At 42.5% G+C, this 25,854-nt stretch overlaps 1 protein-coding gene across 1 annotated transcript in view; it reads right to left on the reverse strand.

The window, feature by feature from the left end:
- spon1b (spondin 1b) overlaps positions 1 to 23,991 on the reverse strand; it is an 82,514-nt gene extending 58,523 nt beyond the window's left edge. Inside the window, 3 exon segments of the mRNA XM_030053678.1 lie at positions 9,623 to 9,756; positions 21,906 to 22,012; positions 23,410 to 23,991. Coding sequence (XP_029909538.1) covers positions 9,623 to 9,756; positions 21,906 to 22,012; positions 23,410 to 23,632 — 464 coding nt within the window. The 5' untranslated portion in view covers positions 23,633 to 23,991.
- Positions 23,992 to 25,854: the final 1,863 nt, after the last annotated feature.

Raw genomic sequence — 25,854 nt, forward strand, 5'->3', positions numbered from 1 at the left:
TTCTCGTATTTTCTACTGTAACGCCCTGTAGTCACGTCACTGCTGCCAGGATTTCAACTAAACTAAAAATGAACTAAAAGAAAAGATCATATTAGTCCCATTTTAGTCACCCTGCACTGGCTTCCTGATACTTGTTAGGAATTATTTTAAAATTCTATTGATTACTTTTAGAGCAACAGATTGCTTGGGTCCAGCTTAGATTTCAGAGCGTCGGCACTGAATGAAATGCAGTCTTAGATCAACAGGCAAAACACTTTTGACTGATTCAAAGACAAGGTTAAAGACTGACGGAGATTGCCGACCGACTGCCTAAACTTTTGAAAAGTTACACAAAGCGGTACAGAAAACGGTACCAACTATTTTTATTATTATTATTATTATTATAAATCAGCCAGTCCGTGAATGGTGCGTGCTGCATGGTCTTGAGAGTCCCTGCACCTTGTACAGTGGAGGGACATAAAAAGGAAATGAAAGTGAACAGAGCAACACTCACTCTGGAGACAGAGGAGGGACTGCCGACATTAAGTAGGAGTTATCGCTTATATTGCACCTATAAATCTTAGACAGACTGAATGGTGCAGTATACTCTGCAACATAAGTTGACTGCTTGGGCATGAAATTGAAAAACACCAGTGAAATATACAGACTATTATTGTGTCGTCCTTGATAGTTTTTACGAAAATGCTATTATTATTCTGAATGATGGCAGGGAAGTGGTTGGGTGGATTGTCCTTACTTTTGGAATTATCAGGTAAATTAATCGATATATCAATACGTGGACTCCTTTGAAACTGGTGAAAATGTTACATACCTACAGCCCCACATATAATGTATTGCCTGCCTCCTGTTACTTGTGGATTATGTGAGCTCTTTACAGTGGGCTTTCACATGATAATACTTTGAGTATGTTTCAATGAGACAAAATCATTCCGCTTGGTTCCAGACTGAAAACATTTAACAGGGCAAGTCCTAAAGAGGTCATAGGTAACTTAATATTCCATTAAGAGCCATGTACAAGCTCACTGGAGGAAGCTATGCCTTAAAGTGCAGTGGAAAGTGAGGACAGGGAGGTCAGCGTGCTGAATGGCTGTCTACATTTATTTCAACTCAACTGCTAACCCTACTAACCGAACAACCCGGGTTCAGTTCCTGACACAGGACACGATGTTTTCTTCTGAGTGAAGCATTAACCTCTTTAGCCCTGACTGTCCCATCGGAGGGTTCAACGTTGCTGTGTGGCCAAGTTTTGTTCAAATCTACAGAATGTTATTTTAAATTCTCGTGGACATCTCAAGCTCTGTACCCAAGATTACAAATATGTCCAAGGGAAATGTGTATAAGACATCTAGATCTTTTCTATTTGATGCAATGCTGCAGCCATAAAACAAAGGTATCTTGGGATCGAATATTAATGAATATTAATGATATTAGTGATGTAGTTTCAGTGAAGCTAATGCCACTAGCAGATACAAATTATGTATCAGAGAAATTGTCATAAATATGGAAAAGATGTTTTATTTAAGGCGACATTTACGGGCAATTTATAGGGGTTCATTTTTAGCAAAAACATTAATCTTGACCATATAGCAACCAAAACTTTGATGTTTTAGATATCAAAGCCCAACCCTCACCTTAACCCAAGTAGGTACAATATCACAAAATTGATGAATCTAGTCCAAAATCACCATTTCCCCCTGTGGTGCCTCAGCTTAAAGCCTGAAAACTGTGTAAACCTGTAGCCACAAAATGAAAACGACAAACAGCAGTGGTTTCCAACAGATTAGCGCACTGTGAATAATCAATTCTTGTAATCAATATAAAATGCTGGCATCTGTTTATGGCCGTTTCGAGGGAGAAGAGCAGCGTTCCAGTTGTCAGAGAGTGTCCCAGAGGCCTGGTGGTTAGACTCTGTTGTCAGAGAGCGAGCAGGGGACCGGTGGCCTCTGTCAGGGGCCCTGCCAGGCCGGTTCTCCCATTCACCCCACCAGAATACTGATCAAAATAACAGAGAAGAAGGGGGATGTGAGGTGAAAACGTGCTGAATAAAGGGATGAAGGGCAGCGGACGGAGCAAAGGAAGTAATTTAAGTGTACGGCTATAGAGAGTAGATAACAGGACAGAGCAGCAACACTTTCCGGACAACACTCTGACTTTGCTTTGCTCTCTGTCACCCTGTCTGTCTCGCCCTCTCTGAGCTCCTAGATACTCGCCTATCTCAACCCTCTATGCTCCCACCACCCTCTCTCTCTCTCTCTCTCTCTCTCTTTCTCTCTCCCTACTTCTCTTTCTCCCTTCGCTCCAGGAGGAAACAACTCTGAGAAACATTTCAGGAGTTTCTAGAGATTGAAGATCAGATTTGAGCTGACTTCATCAGACCTACCGCAAGGACCGAGGTGACCTGGGGTGGAAAAACAACAACAATGCAGACCCACACACACACACACACACACACACACACACACACACACAGAAATGCATAAACACCCACATGCACGTGCGCGCGCACACACACTCACACACCCTGGGGAGTTTGCATACAGAGTCGCATCACGTCCGCATGAGATAAAAGTCAAAACAAGACAGAAATTTGAAAACCTCTCTGCTGGAAATCATCCTCATAACACGAAGCTGTTGAAACACACTGATACTTTGAAGATGGAGAAATAAGGGGAAATGTGTGGGTGCGTTCATTGTTATTAAAGTCATTTGAAGTGATTTGGAGGTTTTACCTCAAAACAGTGACAAACACAAACCCTGCTTCTACCTTAAATACAATTTCAAGGCATGAACCAAACTGTTCTTTGTCAGCTTTTTCTTCATCAGCGACAGTGATTCTCAAAATCCTTGGGCTGCAAGGTAACCATTTTGGTTACTTTGCAGCCAGGCAGGCCAGGGGGAAAAGCATTCTAATATAAAAATATTGTTTAAAAAATATCTTGGTTAAAGTGTTAGTGAGTGTTTTTCCTGTGAAATAATGAATATTCTCGGCCTTAATAAGTGTTAGGGCTAGTAACTTTGCTTTTAGAGGATCTCCAGCCAAAATGGTTGTGCTATTAGTTATTAATGAGCAGTATAATGGTTCCAAATGATGTATGACATGAGCTGCAACACTGTGAAACAGTTCAGTGGAAAAACCTCAGTTCAGAGGCATTTAACAACTTTCATGTCAACTGTATAATGGAAAGAACAGGAGTATCATGGCAGCAGGGATGTACATATTCACAAATGTGGGCATTATCATCAGTCTGTCATTGTCTGTGACCCTGTGTGTGCATGCCTAAATCCCCTGTGCCTCAAAATTGGCTTTTCACTGATGTTTTGGTGCATACAGTAGAACAGCCGGCAGTGAGTGACTGTGGCTCGTGGCGAGGCTAGCGGCCACAGAGCAGAGAAGCCATACAACAACAGAGGGAAGCAGTATTGTGTAACTACATGTGCAGAGATCAGAAAAAATACCATTAACATTTAAGACAGATAGATAGAGATAAATATAGATACTGATGTAGATTTTTTTTAATTGACAATTGCTTGAGTTCACCATCTTCTGATCCTGTGCATGTGAAGCCTCAGACAACATGTTGAGTGAAAACTTGACCAGCTGAGGCAGAGGAGGGCAGGACCAACAATGCACTTGCTGCCTCAAGGAGGAATGTTACATGTCCTGAAGCCGTTGCTAGTCCGTGTGCCACTGAAGGGTGAGACAAAAATTAACATCGGCACACGTCCAACAGCGTTATTTCCAAGCTAAGCTGCCTGCAATTTTCGCTCTCTAACAAGCCGATGAACATTTTCAACAGCTGACTTCATACAACATGTAAATAAAGAATGGGGTTGCTCTGTTGCCTTAACAAATGCAAAGAAAGGACTCTGGTGCTGTGCCGGTGTGACGCTCTGTGATCACCAGCCTCTAAAGTATCTTACTTTCAGTCAGTCAAGACTGGACAGTTGATTGGGAGACTTCGTTGCAGTAAATCTGGCTTTTTACCTCCACACTTCTTAAATTTAAATGCAAATCTTTAGCTGATCTGGCAATAAAAACAAGTCTGGCTATTTATGCAATACAGCTGTCACTAACAGCTTTGCAACCCCCCCCACCCCAAACACACACACACACACACACACACACACATACACACACAAAAAGGAAAACAATTTGCATTGATTTTGAAATAGCAGGTGTTGGACTTGGCATCGATTTCAGAAATCCCACAGCATTGCACTGCGAGTGAAAGGACCAATGAGATTCCATTAGCGAGAGAAGAAGACTGGAGCGCTCCCAACTGTTATGGAATGAATATCACGCTGTATCTCAAAACTGGAAAAACAACCTTCAAACGTCTGAAACTCACTGTCTGAAAGCTTGAAATCTACCAAAAAAGATTTTGCAAGATTGTTACATTTTTTTTTTTTTGCAAGTTATCACGGCCTGTATAACATTGTGATCGGCTGACAAAAAATTAAAATCTCTGCAAACCTCATTGTGTATTTCAGTTTTCCTTCTTCACAGCTGCAGCTCTCTTTTATCATGTTTCTCCAAAAAGAAAATTTCAGTTTCGGATTTGTCACCGTTCTTCCACTACATTTGTTTGTTCTCCAGGTTTGACACCTTGTTAATGGTGATCCAAAACAGGTTTTTAAACCTTGAGACATGAATTTCGAAAGGGCGAACCTTCATTTTGAAACTTTTGCAGATGTACATTTGTGCTCATCGTGCGGACTGTTCTTTCAGCGCTGATTTAACAGCACCCACTTTTCAGAGATCTGCCCAGACATTTGCAGGCTCGCAAGTCATGTAATTTCTGCCAGTGCTGTCTCGCAGCTCTGGTCTGAAACTCTGTAACTCCGAGTCCAAAACCCCAAAACAGGTGGTGTGAAGAAAAATAAGTAAATATATAAAATGCCGGGATCCTGGAGGCAGGGGCATTTGCTCTCCGCTGAAGTAATGTTCAGTAATATGTCACATTTGCCAGGAAGAGTAGGATTAATAGACTGCTCTGCCAATGAGTACGTTTACATGCACACCATATACCGATTTGGGTCAATATTCTGGTTAAGGTAATATTCTGAATAAGGTGTTTATGTGCAATGCAGCAACTGGAATATTCCGTTTACATGTTGCTTAGCATATTCCCATGTTTCGGCGTATTCCACGCTCTTATTCAATGCAACACTCAACCTGCGGGGGGCAGCAATACGCCTATAGGAATCTGGTCTGTAACCATAACAACAAAGACGCCCCAGGATTCCTTGCAAATCGAGCATGCACAGACGTAACCAAATATTCCCGTACGGGGCATTTTCCGATTAAGGTGTTTACATGCCACAATATTCTGGTTAAAACAGGCATAGGCCAGGGGTCTAATTCTAGAGGCTAGACAAGTTAAGTTAAGTTAAGTTAAGTTAAGTTAAGTTAAGTTAAGTTAAGCTTGATCAGAAAGAAGTTGCTCACCTCTCTCCCAGCACATCCTGTTGTGCATCCTGTTAAAAATAAAGGTTTGGCCTTTCAAAACTCACAAGTTTTCAAAACCTTTTTTCCGAAACCTGAAAAACGAACTAATATACCGGCAGAAGTACTGTAAAAATGGAGCCACAGCTGTGAAGGAGGAAACCTGAAATGCACTATAATGTTTGCAGAGATATTGCAGAGATTTTCTCAGCCTATCAAAATGTTATACAAGCTCTTCACAACTTACTTTCAACCTTGCAAAATCTTTTTTTAGTTGTTTTCAAGCTTTCAAACACTGGGTTTCAACTATTTTAAGCTTATTTGCCACTTTTGAGATATTCATTAAGTAAACTTTAACTTGAGTTTTTTTTTTATGCCTCTTGGAGCGAGCTGAGAGACATATGTTTTACATCCAGGACTGGCAGCGTGGTCTAGCAGAGCGCTGGGGACAAGACACAGACAGAGAGGTAAATAACAAGTTGGGATTCTGATCTGTCCAACAGAGTGCATTCGGGGCAATTTCTTCCCAATTCCGAAAGAGGATTGTAAGAGATGTGTGAAAATTCACAGCTTTGGTGTGAACATTCATACTTGGAGTTCCATTTTCACAACAATACAACTTTTACTTCCTTTTAATTAAAAAGTGCTCAGTAAAAACCGCGATGACTCACAGACTTAGATATTCTGAGAGTCAATGGTAAATCTCGATCTCCACGCTGACAGACGCAAGTGACAGCAATACGAGCTGAATTTGCATAGCAGATGTTGCCCTATGAAGGGCTAGATTTATTGGACTAACAAACACCGGGATGGCGATACGCCATCTGTCATACAGCAGCAGCAGATAAATTAAAAGTAACAGCTGTGAGGATACTGTGGAGGTAAGAGCAAGTTAGAGCATCTAGAGCAAGAAAGGAAAAGATGCATGTCAGGGAGGTTATTCCCTTTGGGAAGTCAAATGAGGAGATGGAGAGAGCGAGAGCAAAAAACTGACGGAGCAAAAGCAAGAGATGGAGGGAGAACGACAGAGGGAGAAACATTTTCAGAGGCAAGCTCACTCACAGTTATGTGTTGTTTATCATTTGTATTCTCTATTTGTCAAAAAATCGCTGGCGGATACAGACTGTGGTGAGAGAACACATCACTATGCCAATAGCAGCCCACCTAAGATTTGTTTGTGCTTATTGAGCTGGCCTGAATTACACTTTGTGCTTCATAAAGTATTAATAAAACTAGGCATTTGTAAAGCAACAGCTAATTGCCATCAGACAACATTATGGTTGTAAAACCATAAGTCATTGTCATCCTGTATAAAAATCAATCTTTTACAAGCACTGGCAGCTGTGAGTAATGTAATCTCTTATTTCTCCCACTCGCTTTCTTATTCAGTCTTGTATCTTCTGTCTCTCTTTAGCCTTCTACCTAACGATTTTCTTTTGATTCGACTCTTGCCTGCGGTCCCGTTTGTAAGAACAACATTAAGAATTAATGTGTTCATCTCACCATGACCGTCAAAGTATTGTAGTCCAGGGGCTAAACACAGAGTTCGCCGCATTCCACCGTGTTGCAGTCAAATTCAAACAAAGCCATTTTTGTTTCCACCATAGGTGAGATGAAAGTGCAGAGGTTGAATATAAATATGCAAATACAGATGCAATTCCAGCTAAGTTAAATATTCATTGATTTGCTGGAGGGGGGAAGGGGGAGGCATAAATAACTTTTTCATTATGGATTATTCTGAGAGCAGCTTTTGTGTTGCACTGAAAAAAAAAAAAAAAAAAAAAAAAACACTGTTTGGATTCATTTTTAATGTTTTGTTTATTTTCCATTTTATGTGATGTGATGCTGCATAAATTGCCGCTCTGGAGATATTTGAGTGTGCTTACATTAAAGCATTAAAGCTGTGATATGAGTCCGCATGGTGGCAAAATATCTTGATTAGTTGCTCTGTGCTCCCCTGGGCTGGTCCATCCATAATGCTGTATTTATGTCTCTCCATTCACTTCCATAATGCAGCAGAACAGCTCCCAAAATAACACTTTCAGCACATAAACAAACACAAACAAAGCAGATAATGCCAATATAGAAAACTCCTGGTACCCATTTTTTCTCCATGTAATCACAATTACTTGTGAAAGTACCATCAGCTCGCATCTCCCTGGCGCAAGGTTACTATGTGGACATTACCTGCCGGATCTATTTTCCAATTCAAATACAAAAAAAAAAAACAAGGAAAGAGCCTTTTAATTCCCTCAAAAAATGGGTACCGGGATTAATGTTGGCATGATCTCGTTTGTTCATGCTTGTTTATGCACAAAAAGTGTTATTTTGGGAGTTGTTTTGCCGCACTATGGAAGCGAAATGAGAAAAACAAATCCAGTGTTGTGGATTAGCAGCCCAGGGGAGCACAGAGCAGCTAATGAGGAAATTTCACCTCCATGTAGACTCATAAAACGGCAACTATACAACCCAACCCCACCAAAGTTCAGGTTTGTTTTTAAGTCTGCGTCTATAAATGTGGCTCATTTGGTGGAGTGTGTCGCACTTATCAAGGCCTGAGTCTTTATCGTGGCAAACTGGGTTCAAATCTGAGCTCGGGCCTTTTGCTGCATGCCGTCCTCTCTCCCTCTCTCCCCTGTTTTTCCTGTCTCTCTCTACTGTGACTGTCAAATAAAACAGAAATGCCAAAATCTTTTTTTAAATGTTACGAGCAAGGCAAGGCAGGGTGACGACAACCACAACGTTAATCTCCTTGGCTACCTTCGATGTATGTTGCTCATTTTGAGAAGCGATAATACTGACTAAAGGGATTATAAAAGTCAAAAGGAGACACAACACCAAGCGGTTAACAGCTCTGCCAAAATGTTCCCAGGTGAGAAGATGAAAACTCGTGCGTCCGATAAGACGTGGAGAACAGTCTTCCGGGGATTTGGAGTTTCAGGGTGTGCTCAGAGTTGCTGCAGTCATTTCAACTAGTCGCATAAAACTAAGGTTGTACATCAGGACACACACACACACACATAGCTCTTGAAATGACAGGACAGGTTTAGTGTCACACCTGCTTCAACCACAAACTGCCCCGGCAACAGTCATCTGTCTCTTTGTTGTGGCGCTGCTCCTTTTATATGAGCCACATGTGTCACGGCTTCTGGAGGAACACCTGGCATTAGCTTACTTAATGTCCTGCCTATAACCGATAATGACCGTCTATAAAAACAACATGATTATGCGAGGGTGTAACATTCACTGGTAGGGTGGCTGTCCAGGGACGAGTCAGGAAAAAGAAAATCTTCTCAAGTGCCACTTTTTCTTAAATTCTTAAAAAGGAAATATGTTGTTCACCAAACTAGTTAATATCTTTTCTTAACTTTTCTTGTTTCTTCCTAAGAAAAAACGTACAAATAAATGGTATTATTGAAATGAAAGTTCTCAAATTTGTTCTTAAATTTTATTGTTTACTCAAACACAACCCCTCACCTGTCTTAAAATTGCTACAGTGAAATGCTAAGCTACAAATTTATAAAATTTAAGCAAATTTTAGACAACTATGTTAGATTTCAAAGTCATCATAGATTTTGTTACACTTAACACTACAATTAACATTTGCTGTACAGATTTAGTATGGACTCAAGTAGGCCAATGTTTCATGTATATTGAAAATAAGCTGGCAAATTTTACAATTACACTGGCTTTGGCCAAAGTTTATATTTTTTTCACTTATGTAAGTAAACCATGACTTGGATGGATTTAGTGAGGCAGCGAAATGGATTTGTAGCCTAATATATCAAACAACTACTACCAAATAGAGACTAATATTGACAAATATGCTTATTTTAATAAGTGAAAATTTAATTTGCGTCTCCTATTCTTAATAGTAAAAACACCAACCACAATAATTAATTTGGGCCCTATTTTGAGAAGCTTGTGAGGTGAAAAATGTATGCAATTCATAATAAATGAGATATTGAGGAATTGCATTTGAGAGGACTCTTAAGAACTTCCTAAAATTTCTTATCGTGTCATTTCTTACAAGAATTTTCAACAGATGGACGTGCACCAGTACAAGACCGTCTGAATTAAATGAGGCACTGAAACTGAGCTACCAGACATAGTGATGCCATATTAAAGCTCTAAAGAGATAAGCTTATCTCGAAAACAAGATCATAAGACACCCACTTCAGTATGACACAGCCGCTGCCACTAGGGGGCGCTGTCCAGAGGACCTGTATCCTGGTGCGTCGGCGAGGCGTGCTCTCCGTCACTGCAGGGGGGCAGTTGGTCATGAACTGCGTGTCCTCCTCATCGATGATCTGCACACAAAGGAAGGATACAAAGGATTTGAATCAACAAAAGGAACACACTGCAGCAAACTCTCGATCATATCACTTTGGGAAATGTCAGCCGTCTGGAAAGTGTTGCTAAGATATTCCGTGCTCTTTTCCGATGTCTTTTGTCCTGAAAATGAGGGTCTAAAAACTTTTTGAAGTTTGTAAAACTTTACTCGTTAACAAAATGCAGTCTGAAAACAACCGTCAAATTGCCAGAAAATTACAGAATAATTCCAGCCAAAAACCAAACATAAAAAGGACTGATGTGAATTTTGTCCAGAAGGTGAGATTAAACCTTTCAGAATAAAAGTTCTGAAATCTGCAGGCTCCAGGGATTCACTGGGTTAAAGGGAAACCGTGGGATTGCAGTGACTTCTGCACATATCGTCTGGGATTTGATTGGCTTTCGGGGGGCCACCATCAGTGTCTCAGAGGTCAGCATGTGGCCCACAGGCCGGACTTTGACCTACACTTAGAGAATAAAAGAGTACAGGCCACTCAGGGAACAAGGCAGATTTTCCAGCCAAAGCCACAGTTTGGAGGCGGCATCACCTGCAACCTCTGACTGAAACAGAGCCAACCTGCTTGATATGTGATGCCCGAGCGCTGTGAACTCCGCTACTCTGAGACTGAGTCTGAGACACAGCTGCTCAACTGGCTGACGTCTTCATCCGAAATCTTCAGACAACATCGAGAGCGGTTCAACGAGCAATCTTTGATTCTGCTTTGATGACAGCGCTAATGATAGTTTTCTCTTCAGCGGATCGCAGCGCAGGGACCGGGTCCGGCTTGAGCCAAAGCCAGAGCTGAGCAGGGAGGGGCGATTCTCAAAGTCCCTGAGCGGGGCTTCGGATAATAGCCGTCCTGTGTATTCAGACGAGTCTAGCCCAGTCCCCGTGGTACTCGGGCCTTGTCAGACACTTTAAAGGCCAGTCGTGAACGAACACACACACACATATGCACACACAACCTCTGACCTTGTAGTGAGTGTTTTCCAGCTGCCTTGGCTCAACAATAACAAATGCCTAACAGCCAGCCTCTTTGCACCCTGATAAGACACTGTAACAAATGGCTCTCCATCTTTTCCCCACCGACTTCTCCTTCCCTTCTTTCTTTTTTACTTTGTCTTCCTCAATCTGAACTCTTTTTTTTTTTTTTTTATGGCTCAAAATGCCCCCGTCGCTTCACACACTGCCACACACACATGCACCCACCTCCCCCACCCCCCACCCCGCGTCTCTGTATTGACTTCCCCATGCCTCTTTCCACACAGGGCGGTTTACTTTGTGTCGTCAAAGACTGAACTTCTGTCAGTCAAAAGTGGACACAGACAACGAGCAGAGAAAGGAGAAAGTGGAGAACGAGAGAATAGGAAAGGAAGAGGAGAGAGAGATGGAAAAAAGTGACAAAGAGAGAGAAAGAGTTTGACTTAAAGAAGAGCGACAGAAAGCGTTAGTGTGTGAGAGAAGGGTGGCGACCAGGAAATAACTTAAAAGCAGAGCTGCTTTCTAGACATTAAAAAAAAAAATCCTGCTTTGTTTCGGTAACGATGCTGTCAGCTTGGATGTATACACACACACTTATCAACAGCAGCAGCGACGCAACGCAGATAGAGTGTATGAATGGGAGGAGTGTCCATTATTTTCTTGGCTCAGACGCTGCATTTATCACTACACACTGTTTCCCCTCCAGCTGGCATCCAAATGACAAATATCATAGAGCGGCATGGACTGACGTGATAATCATTTGGACAGAGCATATATATATAATAGATAGATTTACATTAGCATAATATCAATAACACAATTATTATTAATGTTGTATTGTTGTTATGATTAAGCTTTAAAATGACATTCGTTTGAAGATATACTAAAAAAAATTGCTAAGGGTGGAATGATGTAGGCGCTTTAGACCAGACGCTGCACAGGAGGAAAATTTAGGCCCTAGTCACTGACCCGGCCTGAGCCCTAAGGCTTTTAACAAGTCTCAGCTCGAGCATATTTTAACAATTTTATTGATTTATTTATTCATTTTTGCATTAGGTTAGAGAGGCCTGCTGTGCTTAAAGAAATTCAAATATGATAACAACACTAACACAACACTTTCTTCACAGCTGCCATTTGCGGTCTGTGTTGAAGCTTTTAAAAGGCAACAAAAGACGCGCTCACTTATTCAAACTGGCTTTTGTCTTGCCTCGGGATGTGTTGAGCTTTAATTTAGGGTGTTTTTAAGTTCTTTTTTTCTTTTCTTTTTTTTTTTTACTCCTGTGAGACACTCTGTGATATTTGCTCTGTGAAAGTGCTATACTAAATAAACTTACAAAGTAACAAACTCACTGAAAAAAAACAAAAAACAAAAGCATTACCAGAGTTATATTATGTTACTATGCGTCATTTCAAGTAAGTAATAAAGTAAAACAAGCCGAAGCTAACAAGCTGATTTGGCTGTGGTTCAGTGTACCGCAAACACTGGAACGGCTACAGAGCAAAACAGGCGGGCTTGACTTAAAGTTACTGTGTGATGAACATGAGTTTAGCATTGGCTAAGTCTCTTTGCATCAGAAATCTGCTAGCACTGAGCATGGTTGTGTGTGTGTGTGTGTATGTGTGTGTGTGTGAGAGAAAGAGCGAGATACATGCTGTACATTTTTGCTTTAGAATATTTTTTACTGATTGTGTTGAATTGATAGGTCTTTGACTAATATATCTATTAACTTACCCCTCCTCCCGCCACACACACATACACACACACAAAACACACGAAACAAACAATCCAAAAAAAGGGCCAAGCCTGGACCAGACCCAAGCTAGTACTATGGAAATTTGCCCAAGCCTGGCCTGAAGGCCCCGTCTGGCTCGGGCCGGGACGCAGAGCTCTATTTTAGGGTTAGGCACTGGAACTGACCTCCTGGTTTGACTCATTTGATGCTGAATTCCATATTGACTCAGCTGGGGATATTTCCTGTAACAGTGCCTACATATAGCTTTTCTTGTCTTTAGCACCTTTAGTTTTTAGATCCAAAATGCCTCAGGACATCTTGTCTGTGGGCTTGATGTCTTCACGTCAGCAGAAGGACTCCCCGCTCCGCTATTGTTGGTTCGTTCATTCAAAACATGCACTGCCGTCAACTGAGATTCCATTCAGGCACTACAGCTAACAGCCACTGAAAAAAGATTAAAAGATCAATCTCAGGATTTTAATTGTTCAAATGAAGATCAAGATTATTTGGGAAACCTGCTATACATTCATCTGTGCACTGTTATTTGGATTATTATTATTATTGCAATTAAACTAATGAAACAAGTGACTGGGGTCGCTGCATGTTAAAGTCGCAGGCCCTTTGGTCCCGTCACTGCTACACAGGACAATGAGAGAGGGAGAGACAGACAGAGAGAGAGAGAGAAAGAGAGGGAGGAGAGGGGGGAAAGCTGGCAAAGGAGCGTTTGTTTTCACTGCAATGGCTGGCATGTCTGTGTGTGTCCAGGGTTTGTCTATCTCTTTCACTCTCGCTCTCTCTCCCAATCTCTCTGTGCTGAGACGGTAAACACAGATGCTTCAGAGTGCCTGCACAAGCGAATGCGGAGCCCTGTTCAAACACAGACACACACACACACACACACACACACATAAAGAGGCAGAGAGAGGGAGACAGACAAGGCAAACCCGGCTTGAACAGACACCGAGGATCCCAGGAGAAAATTGACAATGGGAGTGATATTAACTCGGTTGTGTGTGTCTGTGTGTGTGTGTTTGTGTGTCTGTGTGTGTGTGTGTGTGTGTTGGATGTGTTGGCTGGTACGTCTGCAGGTTTGTAATTAAATGCAAAGCAGTTACAAAGCAGTGAATACAGTTAAAACCTCTGGGACTCGAGTGCGCGGATGAAACTTTTCGGAGAAAAACAGCGGCAGACAGACGGCTAGATTGAAATGTCACGTCAACGCTTGAAGATGAGCTTATTTCAGAAAAGTAACACAGCTCTCTTGTCTCGATGAAGACCTCCGAGGCGCCGACATTTTGCCTTGAGCCTTCCATCAATCAAAGCCGCACTATTACTGCAGAATACCACCGAGATCTTGGGGCTATCACCAGGATTGCATCACATTACATTTTGTGTCTGATCCACCCAACCAAGGCGACGGTGAAAATTGACTCTGTGTGTCTGTAGCTCGGTTACCTTGAAAAAAGGAGCCAATATTGTTGCTTTTGGCATTTAATTACAGAAAACATTAGAAAAGAGCAAGCGCATTATTAATTAGTGGACTTGAGTGTAATCTGGCCCTAAGCTATATTTAAATCAGCTTAGTTACATATAAATATATAGAGTCTTATAGAGGTTAATTGGACAGAAAACTTACCAGAATTTACATTTAAGCTTAGCCTGAATTCAGATTCGGAATGTGTGTGCATGTGTGTGTGTGTGTGTGTGTGTGTGTGCGTAGTCACGGCTTCATTCTCCTTCCTTGCTCATGAAGAAAAGTAAAACGCCCTCTCTCTTACTCCTCTCTAATTTTGTCACGTCCTTTTCCCATCTCTGATATTTTTCTCGGAGAGCTCCAGTGTTGTCACGGGCCTGGTGTGAAAAGCTCTGACAACAAGAGGCATGTCTGTCACCTTGGTTCAGCAGCAGAGAACGGGATAAGTAACACACACACACACACACACACACACACATGAAAAATATATATGTGCAAGATGGTCAAGAAACACATGCACTGATAATTATGTCCTTAAGCAACCTTTTTCTACCCGGGCAAGTCACTTAGCCACTTCTGCCATGTTTCAGGATTTTTTTTATGAAACAACATAGAAGACGGCACATGACATATGATTCAAGAAAATTGTGAAAGAAGTTGATTGGCATGGGAAACAATGCCACTGGTAGATTATTATTTTTTTTTATCATTGGTTTAACAAAAACAATTTTTAAAGACTAAACACGAGACTCAATGACATGTTAAGTTAGAAATGTGTCGCAGCTGTATGAATTTTGCTGTGTTATTCTAACCCAGTTGAGGCGTGTACACGTGTCCACCACTCCAAAGGAAATTATTTGTCTTCTCACACTGACGGTGAGAAGACAAATTCACACTCGCACACAGTTAAGGGGACTATTTTGAGCTCACCAAAAAAAAAAAAAAAACATGTCAGCCAGCAGAAATGTGCTTTCTTTCCTGTTTATTACCACATGAAAAGCCAAACTACAGTCGGCTGACAGCTTGACAATGTGTGCACTAGCCACTGTTTTCATGAATTTTCAAATCATGCAACAAACTATAATTACATTCACCTCTTCCACTTGATGGCTTGTTGGTCTTCTCTGCACCGATCCACTGGACGTTTGGGTGCTAAAAGTAATGTGCCAGTCCCCAGTCAAACAGTGACTGGGTCATGGATCACTAAACCTTTTTCTACTTTGTGGATGGATCGTTTCATCTGCAGACAGGAACATTCAGTTAACGTCTTTATTCATGGCAACAGAAACACTCTGCAGGGGATCCATGGTTCATATGAATAGTTTAACCTTATTAACTGACGATAATAGCTGCATTTTCCAACTTACCAGTACGTGTGTGTGCATGTCTGTCCCTGTGTGTACCTGCGTGCCTACTTGCATTGTGTGTGTGTGTGAGTGTGTTTTTCCACCCTGCTTTTGTCCACTCACGCTATTGTCAGTGAGCACAGCGTGAACTAGAAGAGTGCACTAGGTAGAGTGCAGCTCTCCGCCGGGCTTATCTCCCCTATGTGCTGAGCAAAACTTGAGAAAGATTCAGCAGCCCAGTGCAATGTCAAACACTTTTCAGATTTCAAATTAAAGTACTGTATGATTCAAATATAATACAGTACAGTGCAGAAAATATGCCATAAAACCGCCAAAAGCCGCTTAAGTTTAGCTGAGCGTGTGGCTTGTGTGGCATTTCTGGCTCTTTGACAGAGATCATATGGCTTTTGACTGAATCCACATTAAAAAAAAAAAAAAAAAGAAAATGGTAAAATTAAAAAGTAAGGTCTCTATCTCTCACTGTATCTCTCTCTCTCTCTCACACACACACACACACACACACAGTAAAGACCTGCAAAGATTAGACAAATAGTCCACTGACATGTGAAACTGATTCATGCAACATTTATTACAGACGTGAGTCATGGGGTTATGCAACCTGTTTCACTCTGACATTGCTTACAGTGTTTTCTTTCCTGTGTTTCTGCTCTGGGTTCTGTGGATTTTCTTGTCAGCGGTGTGTAAAGTCATCCAAAAAACACAACGCATGTCCTGGATTTTTTCAAAAAAACAATAAAAGCAATCACAGCCACAACAGGATAAAAAAAAAAACGAGCGAGGTAGACAGTGAACAAAGTGGGAGAGTGGCGTACAGCGACCCTGTGGGCAATGCGAAAAGAGAGAGAGAGAGAGACAGAGAGAGAGAGAGAGATCACCAGTGGTGGTCGAGCGAGCTAGACAGCGAATGAAGAGAGAGAGTGGAAGTAGTAGAAAAGATGTTTTGCAAAGGTTTGCAAAGTTTCCTCATCATGCAGGCATAACTCTGCAGTAGTTTGTGAAATTAGCCACGGACAGGCACACACACACACACACACACACGTACACACCGAAAACACGATGTCTCCAGCAGCCGCCTGGTGGAGATAATAAACTGGACAGAATCCTGGTTCGACCGAGGCTGAGTCACAGTCTCAATCTTTTTGGCTTGCAACCACTACAAACAAAGGACTTTTCTTTTTCTGTGACACCAAACAATAGTGTTTATTTTATCCAAGCCAATTCACTTGACTGATTATTGCATTACACACCACATGCTCATTATTTCACAGAATAAAACAATTATCCCAGTTATTAATTACACAGCGATGTCTGTCTAAAGAAGTAGATCTTTGTTTTCTTTTTTCTTTTTTTTTTTAAATTTTGTCTCTTTCTTTCATGCTAAGCGATCATTTCTGCTTTGTTTCTGAACAGCATTTCCCAGAGATCAATGCCTGCCTGCCTGTCTCTTTTTTTTAAGGAAGTCTCCCCAAGTCACCCAACAACACCATCATACTCTGAAAACCACGTCCACGGAGGGGAAAACACAGAGAGACTAAAGTGACTTGCTGGGCCTGCATACCCAGTATTCTGACTCGAGGAAGACCCACCCCTCCTCTGCCTCTGATTGGCTAACCCTAACCCTTTACCTCACCCAACCCTGACCTTAACCAATCTAACCAATGAAGGCAATTTTGTTATCCTGTTTTCAGTGTTGTATCATGTAATTTGTGTTCCATTATGTGCTCTCAACATCCCCTGCGCGGCTGCAGAGGGATCCCTCTTCTGTTGCTCTGCTGAGGCTTCTTCCTATTTTTTCTCTTTTTTTTTTAAGGGAGTTGTTCCTCATCCGATGTGAGCGTCTAAGGACAGGAGGATGCTGTACTGCTGTAAACCCCCGCAAGGCAAATTTGCAATTTGTGATATTGGATTATACAAATAAAACTGACTTGACTCGACTTGACTTGAACGAATGTCTACCCTGATGGGTGAGTCAGGTAATAATAGCTAATTTACCTGCAGTTATGAAGTCAGCTAACCCTCAACAGCCGTGTTACTCTTCAAAAATGTAATTCAATAATGCTATGGCAAAGCTATCAAACTACCAGATGAGGCTCAACTGCTCGACAGTTTTTGTTGTTGTTTCAAAATAAAAGTACATGGCTATTTTCTGAATTGCTTTTTCCAATTTCTAGACCTGTGACAGCAGGTGCAGTTACACGTGCATCAGATTAGATTATCTCTTCACTGACATGAACAAACTCCTCAGGTGACATCACTGAATGCTACAACTGCTGCTTTGGCAAGGAGGGCCACCTGGAAATGCACGGACTCGCCATGAACCAATGGCCCATGCTGATTCTGCAGAGTTTCTACAAACATCTATGAAAATGTTGAGGATTACTACTTTCAAGATCTACTGTGTTCACTTCCTTACATCCTTTTGCAGTTTTACTACGGTGAGATCTGGGCCTTGAGTTACAACTAAATACTGAAAACTCCTCCACTCATTTTCTAGCACTGCAAAGCACAGCAATATTTATGCAATACTTAAACCGCTGTACCAACCAGCCGACCAAACATAATGAATAAAAATTGAGTAAACCATTTGCTCAGGGTGGAGGAAAAATACCAGGAGTTCCTTGAAGTAAACACGCATGAGGTTGATGCCCTCGCCGGCCTACTGCAATCAGGAAACATGAAGGAATACGTGATTGGGGCTGAGTCTTGTGGTGTTTATCCTTCCTTAGGGAATTACTGTAGAGAGACGATAATTACCTTAGAATCACATTTTAGCGTGATTATGCTACGTATCAGGTCACCATCGTTTCAACTCTGCACACATTTTCAGTATTTCTCTTTAAACCCCTCTAAGCATTGCCACTGCTTGGCTTATGTAATGGGCTCTATCTGAAACCTATGACTTAGCTGTGGCACTTTAAACTGATTGGGTTTGTTTATCCCCGGCTAAACTCAGAACCCTTGATAATCTGTGTAAAAAGAAGATAATATCTCATGTCTGCTCATCTCTCCCCTTATCCAAACAAGCTCCATTTGTCTCCCTGAGCAATAACATGTCGCTGGCCTAGATAAATATGACCCTCGTCCCACACCAGCACGAGGAGGGGAGACGGAAGCCGGGGAAAACACACACACACACACACACACACACACACACACAAATACAAACACAGACACATGCATAAGCCCACATGCCCGGTGGATGCATGTACACAGAAGCCAACAATGAATGCACACAGACGCACACACACAAACAAAGACACGCAGGTACGATCTCCAAGGTATGAAGCAAGACAGAAGTCCTGTAATGGCTCTGTGTAATGAAAACAAAGACCAGATTATTGCTTGGGGAGAAGAACAATAAGCAGCAACACTCAGTGGCTGTAAAAACCAACGTGCAATTTTTTTTTTTTTTTTTTTTTTTTTTGGTGGTGCTTTAGTGAAACTGCAGGCGGGCACATTCCAGGACGGATGCCAGAAACAACTGAGAACCAGAAAGCGAGAGGAGGGAACAGCTGTACAGGGAACCACAACTGTGTTCATTTGGCCGCTCTTCCCACTGCACAATAACAGTCATGACATCGCAAAACTGGCCGCATGATTAAGTTTTGGAAAACACGCTGTCAAGAATATGTATTGTTGTATAAACTTAATTTTACGTAATTATTATTATGTAAACCTCTGATAAAAGAGGTTGAGTTTGATGGATTGAGGTCATTTAGATAAAAACCCCACACTCGCTCTCATGCTGGGGCATGCACAGTAACATCATCTCCTCTTATCGATCCAATAATATGACTAGGGCACAAAGGACTGCAATTTGTAAAAGACATTTACACGACAAAAAACACGGGGCTAGATTTCTGATGGATTTGCCAATATGTATTAAATAAACTGCAAACCCAGACTGACAACTTTAATTTTGTCCAAACCCAACCCACATTGTTCCACCTTCTGCTCACTGCTCACTCTTTGTCTCAATGGAGCCTCCACCGAGACTGTAATCCACTGCGCTCTGTGCAGGGAGCAGAAATCGAACGGAGCCGAGTGAGTTGAGATGTTTGAGTTTGAGCAGCTTAACCCAAATGATCCAAGCAAGTCGGCGGCAGCGCATGACTGTCCAGCTGATTTCCAGAGGGGACGGGCCACAATTTCAATCTAAACTCACGAAACTGAGGCCCGTACTGTTAGCTTTGAGCACACTGCACACTGTAGTATTTTTAACTCCACACATCAACGCCGTATCTAAGAATTAATCTATCCTCACGCTGGGACCGCCTCGTCCACAAACCAAAGAACAGAGTAAAAACAGCTGTCTATACTTTTTCCTTGGCTTCATGTCGAACTGCCAGGGGAGGCTAGGCTGACAAAACTGCTCTAAAAACGTAAAAACACACAGTTTCAAAGACAGATACAGTACAATTTGTTTCAACACAGTTTATGATGACCTCTAGTCCTGTTTTCACTTCACATCTCACATAATTAACTTATCTTTTTTTTTTATTTTATTGTTTTCAGCATTTAAAAACGATGTATAATACAAATAAATGTGCTTAAAATAAAGTGATCAAGTTGGATAAGATTTGAAGGGAGCCTAGAAGCTGGTTTGAGATGCAGAGACAGAACTGCAGAACAATACAATAGAGGCTGAAATACGGCAGAAAGTGAAGCGAATGAATAAACTATCAAAAATAAATGAATGGATGTATTAAAATTTCTGGTACAGTATGTATAATTAACGCGTAGGTATCACAATGTTGCCAGAGTCACGTGTTCTGCTCCCACAACTTGTGTTTGCCTTGCTTCTATTTAGCATCGTTTGAATCCTCCTATATTTAAACAAAGTGTGGCAGTTAGGCTTGAAATAACAGTGAAGGGAACTCTGTGTATGTGTGTGTGTGTGTGTGTGTGTGTGTGTGTGTGTTTGTTTTTGGCTATGGTTGTTTGCAGTTGTTTTTCATAAAAGCCTGTGTTTATGGTTAAACAACATCTGTTTTTCATAATTATAACATAAGGATGTGAGTTTAATGCTTTAATTTCTCAAACGCAGCAGCAGTGATTGCACGGCGAGGGGTGGGGGGGGTTACATTTCAGTCTAAATGACACCCACTTCTGGTTTAAAGGTGGAAAACTGTTGATGTTTGATTGAGGCGAGGACTGTTTGGGTTCTACTGACTTAAACACCGAATGAGAACGTAATTTATCAGCAACAAGGAAAACCACGCAGACCCAACCACCGAATTATGTTCTTATTCCACATTTTCTGTCTTAACGGTCCTCACTTAAATCTTGTATAGGTAACTTTTTGGTCCCAGTTCTGACAAATAACCATCACACACAGAAGGTCCAATCCAGACCTGATACACTGAGAAAAATGCTCCTGCGGCTGGAATCTCATTTGTTCACAACCTCAGTCCAATGACATCTTGTGCACACAAACCTGGAGGAGGTTCTGAGTGGTAGACAGGCCTTGTTTGACCTATGTGGGTTCAAATTTTTTGACGAAAGTCCGCCCACTCTAAAGAGTCACCTAACCTCGCTTCAAATTGACCCTCGTCATTTTTGTGTAGTGCACCTTTAAGCCCCACCTACTTTTGAACATATCTGGCTACAAATAATTTGGTTGAGCGGACAAATTAAAAAGAGCAGCATCACCGCACAAGCATAAGCAGCATTAGGAAGGATGTCATTTTGGACATCCACATGAATGAGGGAATAATTAAAACATAAATAAAACAAAGGCTCTTGATATTGGTGTACCACTTTAAAAGAAACAAGTTGGTTACTAAGTTGAATTTTAATGTTCAGGCTCGTCGCCAAATGATCTCATCAAGAGACCGGCAGAATCAGGAGCAACACTTATCTCCTTATTACTCTCTTCAAACTGTTGTCTACATAAAAGCCGCCTCCCGGTCTGTTCGGCGAGAGTCTGGTTAGCATCAGCGTGTGGAGGCACAGCTAGAGATGTGTGTTCCTGTTTACACTGAGCGGGAGGTAATTGAGGAAGTCTGTCTCTCTCCTCAGGAGCTCTCCTCCGCTCAGTGGGAGCTGTGTTACTACTGAACAAAACATCTCACATCTCTCTCTCTCCCTCTCTCTCTTTCTCTTGTTCTCTCTCTCCATCTTCATCTCCATCTCCTCCTCACGTGCCTCTCTCACTCTTCCTCCTGCTCTTTCGCTGGAGGAAGTATCTGCTCCTCGGCGGGAAACTACGCCGTGTCTTCCTCACCCTGGAAGAACTCCACAAAAGAGGCAACTAGATTCTCTTTTCATCCCCCCCCACCCCTGCCCCCCCACAACAGGAGAGCTCTGTTGTCGAGCTTCATCCAGGGGAGCTGCGTTGCGTCTGTCAGCAATACCTCCTTTGCCCTCCTTATCAGAAGACGAGGGGGGGGGGGGGGGGGGGGGGGGAGTCGCTGAGCTTGACTCTCGTGTGCATTAAAGCATGCAAATGAGCTCATCGGTGCGAACTTTCCGAGAAATCTCACAGCAGGTATGCAGTGATTACATTTTCTCAAAAGCAAGAAACAAAAACAACCAAAAAAAAAAAAAAAAAAAAACTGCTTTGCTTTACCTGGAACTGCCCGGCGTAGTGTTCGTCGGTGGTGCCCTCTCTGCCCTCCTTCAGTGCGATGAGGGTGAAGCCTCTGAAATAAGCAGGGCTGGATGCCAAAAGGATCACTGTATGCAGAGAGAATAAAGAGAGAGAGAGAACATGTTTTTTTTTTTTTTTTTTCATGGCATTGGGTTACTGTGAAAAGACGTTGTGCATAAAAGAGGCTTTCTAATTACACTTTATGGGGGCAGGCCATATGAATCAGGGTCACTCTGCATGATGCATTTGAAACATATTGAGATGCAAAAGGAGACACAGCCTCGAATCTGAGCATCACTGAGATAAGAAAGAGTGAGAGTCATAAACAGGAGCTTTGCACCTCACACTTGAGCATGAAAGAGTGCCTATAAATCTGATGCAGGGGGTTCGGTATAGAGAACAGGCCCGAGAAAGGAGGGGTAATGAGATGTGGGTGGAATTTTATTTGGTGGGGCTCACCCCAGCGCCCCCCACACACTGCACTCTCATACCAGCCCATTTATCTTCAAACTTGCTCTTGGCACTGACAAGGAAAATGTCAATAATTTCAATCTTATCCCACTTTAACAAGCATATTATTCTGCTGCTTTAGACGCTGCGGTGGCTTAGGGAAAATAAGTTTTTTCCGTGCGTGGTGTCCTTCACAGGTCCCTGATAGCTGATTTGAATTTAGCCCTGGATTGCTAAATGCGCCATCACAGCCAAATTTGCATGATCTGAAAGAGGATCTTGGCGGGAAGGCTTGAAGACAAGGTGACATTTGATTTTCAGTCTCGGTTTCAGAAGCCCGGGTATAAAGCTGTGGCATCTCAGCGCCCGTGACTTGCTTTAATGTTGATTCACGAGCTGGGCAACAGTGTCACTCTCTTAACTAAATGACTGAGCTGTGGTTCAAGGGGAAGTAGAACAGAGTTTGTCAGAGGGTTTTTTGAGTTACAGTGGGGTTTAACCTCATCATGAATATATGTGAGTGGACATATATTTATACGGCCTGCCCTGGTCCATTCGGGACAAGGACTTTAAATTTGTAGGGGTCAGCTTAATTGGAGCCAGATGTCTTGGTGTGTGTGTGTGTGTGTGTGTGTGTGTGTGTGTGTGTTTGTGTGTGTGGGTGTGTTTTGTCCACTCGCTGACAGGAAGAGGAGAGGAAGTAAAGAGAATATAGGTCAGACATTATAACACTAAGTAGCCCTAACTCTGGGGGGGTGGGGGGGGGGGGTCAAATTATGACTTGTGTCCCTCAGCTGCCTTTGCAAGTACCATTTGCTCTATATAACTACACGTTACCTCTTGTAATCAATCCCATGTGAGATGTTTCATGTTCAAGTTTGAGCACACCACTGTCATGCATTAGCACGGATATGCAGCACAGAAGGTTACGCTGTGGATTTCCAACTTGATAAGCAGTCCATTTCTTTATTTTGGTGAAAGTTAAGGCACTGAATGTGCAAAAGGACTTTAAAAAACAAACTCTGTGGCCTACCTCTGTAGGTGCTCCCGGGGGTGTAGGTCTCCGGGTCCCCTTCCACTCTGAGTCTGAACTCATGGTAGCCGTCCCTCCGCGTCCCCTGGGTTTGCGCCCGGAGGATCCTCCCGCAGTACCCGTCCGACCTGCCAGCGGAGGGCTCCTCCACGAAAGCGACGGCGTTGCACACAAAACTCGAGACGAAAGACTGCAAGAGCAGCAAATGTATATACATTCCCATCTCGGAGCAAGCCGTCGGAACAGTGGTAATGCAATCCAAAAAAGCCCTCTGGGAAGGCGAAAGAGCGGACAGAGAATCAGTTCTAGCTCCTGGCGCAAAACTCCGAGATCCCACCAAAGTACAGCAGCGGGCTGCGCAGCGTCACTGACAGTCAGTGGGAAAGGTGAGGGGAAGGAGACGGAGACGAGTCCATCCTGAACTGAAGAGCGCGTCTGGGGCGCACCACGGTAAAGCGCTGCTGAGCGGGGCAGAGCTGTTCCCAGATCTGTCAGCCGTGTGGAGAGGGAGGGGGGGCCGGAGTCAGCGGGGGGCCGGGAAATAACCAAGTGCGAGTACACAGACGCTGTCTCCTTGACTTGAGGCGAGGGAAGGGCCAAAGTGAAGCCTCGCACTTTAACAAAACCTAGACACCCCCCACCTCTCTCTCTCTCTCTCTCTCTCTCTCTCTCTCTCTCTCTCTCTCTCTCTCTCTCTCTCTCTCGCACAGATACAGGCGCTCTGTGTGATAGTTGATAACACAAATCAATTATGAAGGCTACCCTGCCTCACTGTAAAAAGAAGGAAAAAATGCATCGGCCTATATATAATTATCATGGGAGATGAAATAAAGGCCCACCAATGTAAACCAAGGTCAACTTCAACATATTGGCTAAAACACAATGTTATAGCAGCCTAACTATGATTTTTTTTTTTTTTTTTTTTAGTGTTGTGCTTATTTTACGTATTTGCTGGTCCATTACGGATAACTCCTCGCTTTGACGAAGACAGGCGTTGAAAATGAAACAACGCTTCACAGCTCTGGAGAACAGGCACGGGTGTTCTGCACTTGTTTTATGCTTTCTGGTGACAGAGGTGAAGCAATTCAAGGACAGGTGCGCTGTGCGGACTGTTCCTAACACTCTGTTAAAGGGCACTTTGTTGATGATCAGACTGATTGGCAAAGCTTCTCCTCCCAGAAGTCAACAGTGAACTTGAGAGGCTGATTGATGACTCCGTTGTCAAGTCACGGTCTAGCAATTATAAGTGTGACAGAGGCTGGTAAAATTCCACACAATGTCAATTAAAACATAAGCATAAACATCCGGTGCCATGTGTGAAACCACATCCCTGCTCCCCCCACAGCGCCTCAGAATAAACTGAAGAGGTGCACTTTCGCTGAATTTGACAGACAAGCCACAACGACACCTGCCGGCGTTGGCCAGCAGGTGTCGCAAGAGTGTTTTTGCACCTTGCGTGGTCACCCCTGTGTAGAGCTGCTTAGTGAATGTGTCATTCTTCTAACCACTGCCACAGCTTTACTCTCCCATCCTCTCCACTTTTATTATAGCGCAGAGAGGAGCATAAGGGATTATGGTAAACAGGTTTTATGGCCCAAATTAAATGTGTAGCTTGGTTGTAAACCAGCAAGTTGAAGGGGGGGGAGACTTTTTGATAACCCACATTTTCAGTGTTGGCTTTTTTCCCCTGTATTTTGCAACTCTCCTTATTATGGATTTCACATAGCAAAGACACTTGTATAACTCTGCCAAACTTTGGCTTTACATTTTTCCGATCAGTGAAAAGCACGACAACAAACAGAGCAATGTCCATTTTTTAGTGGTTGGTTGTGTGTGCGCATACATAAAGGAAGGCAATTTGTGTGTAAATCAATGCCCTCGTGGAGATGAACACAATCAACTCAGCTGGAATCAAACTGATCTGCCTTTGCGTGTGTGTCTATGCGACAGCACATCATATGTGTGTGCCTGAATGCGTGTGCGTGTGTGTGTGTGTGTGTGTGTGTGTGTGTGTTTAAAGCTGGGGTGTACTATCTAACTGAAAACAGTTCCCGATGCTGGAGATGGTTAAACTAAACAGCGTCAGCCTCACTGTGTGATGGATCCCATCTGGAGTGACTGTGCACTATAAACTGTCTGACGGATGGCTTACGTCTAGAACGTACCCTTGACCCAGATGTTGAATCAAAACAACCCGCTGACCTTTCTGAATGAAAACAATCTGGTAACACACCAGCCAGCAACATTCTTCAATGAAAACACCCCAAAAAATTTTTTTACTTAGCAGAAATCAGTTGAGTGTGAATGTGAAATAATCTAGTCTGCCCTCTAAGACACAACATGAAATGGCCTGAAATAGTTTTCTCTTCTTGTGCAATATTAACTGTTACATATATTTTTTAGTTACAAGAAGCCAGTAGTTTCAGTGTTAAATATATTAGTTTA

This window comes from Myripristis murdjan, chromosome 6, assembly GCF_902150065.1.
Source record: "Myripristis murdjan chromosome 6, fMyrMur1.1, whole genome shotgun sequence".
NCBI lineage: Eukaryota > Metazoa > Chordata > Actinopteri > Holocentriformes > Holocentridae > Myripristis > Myripristis murdjan.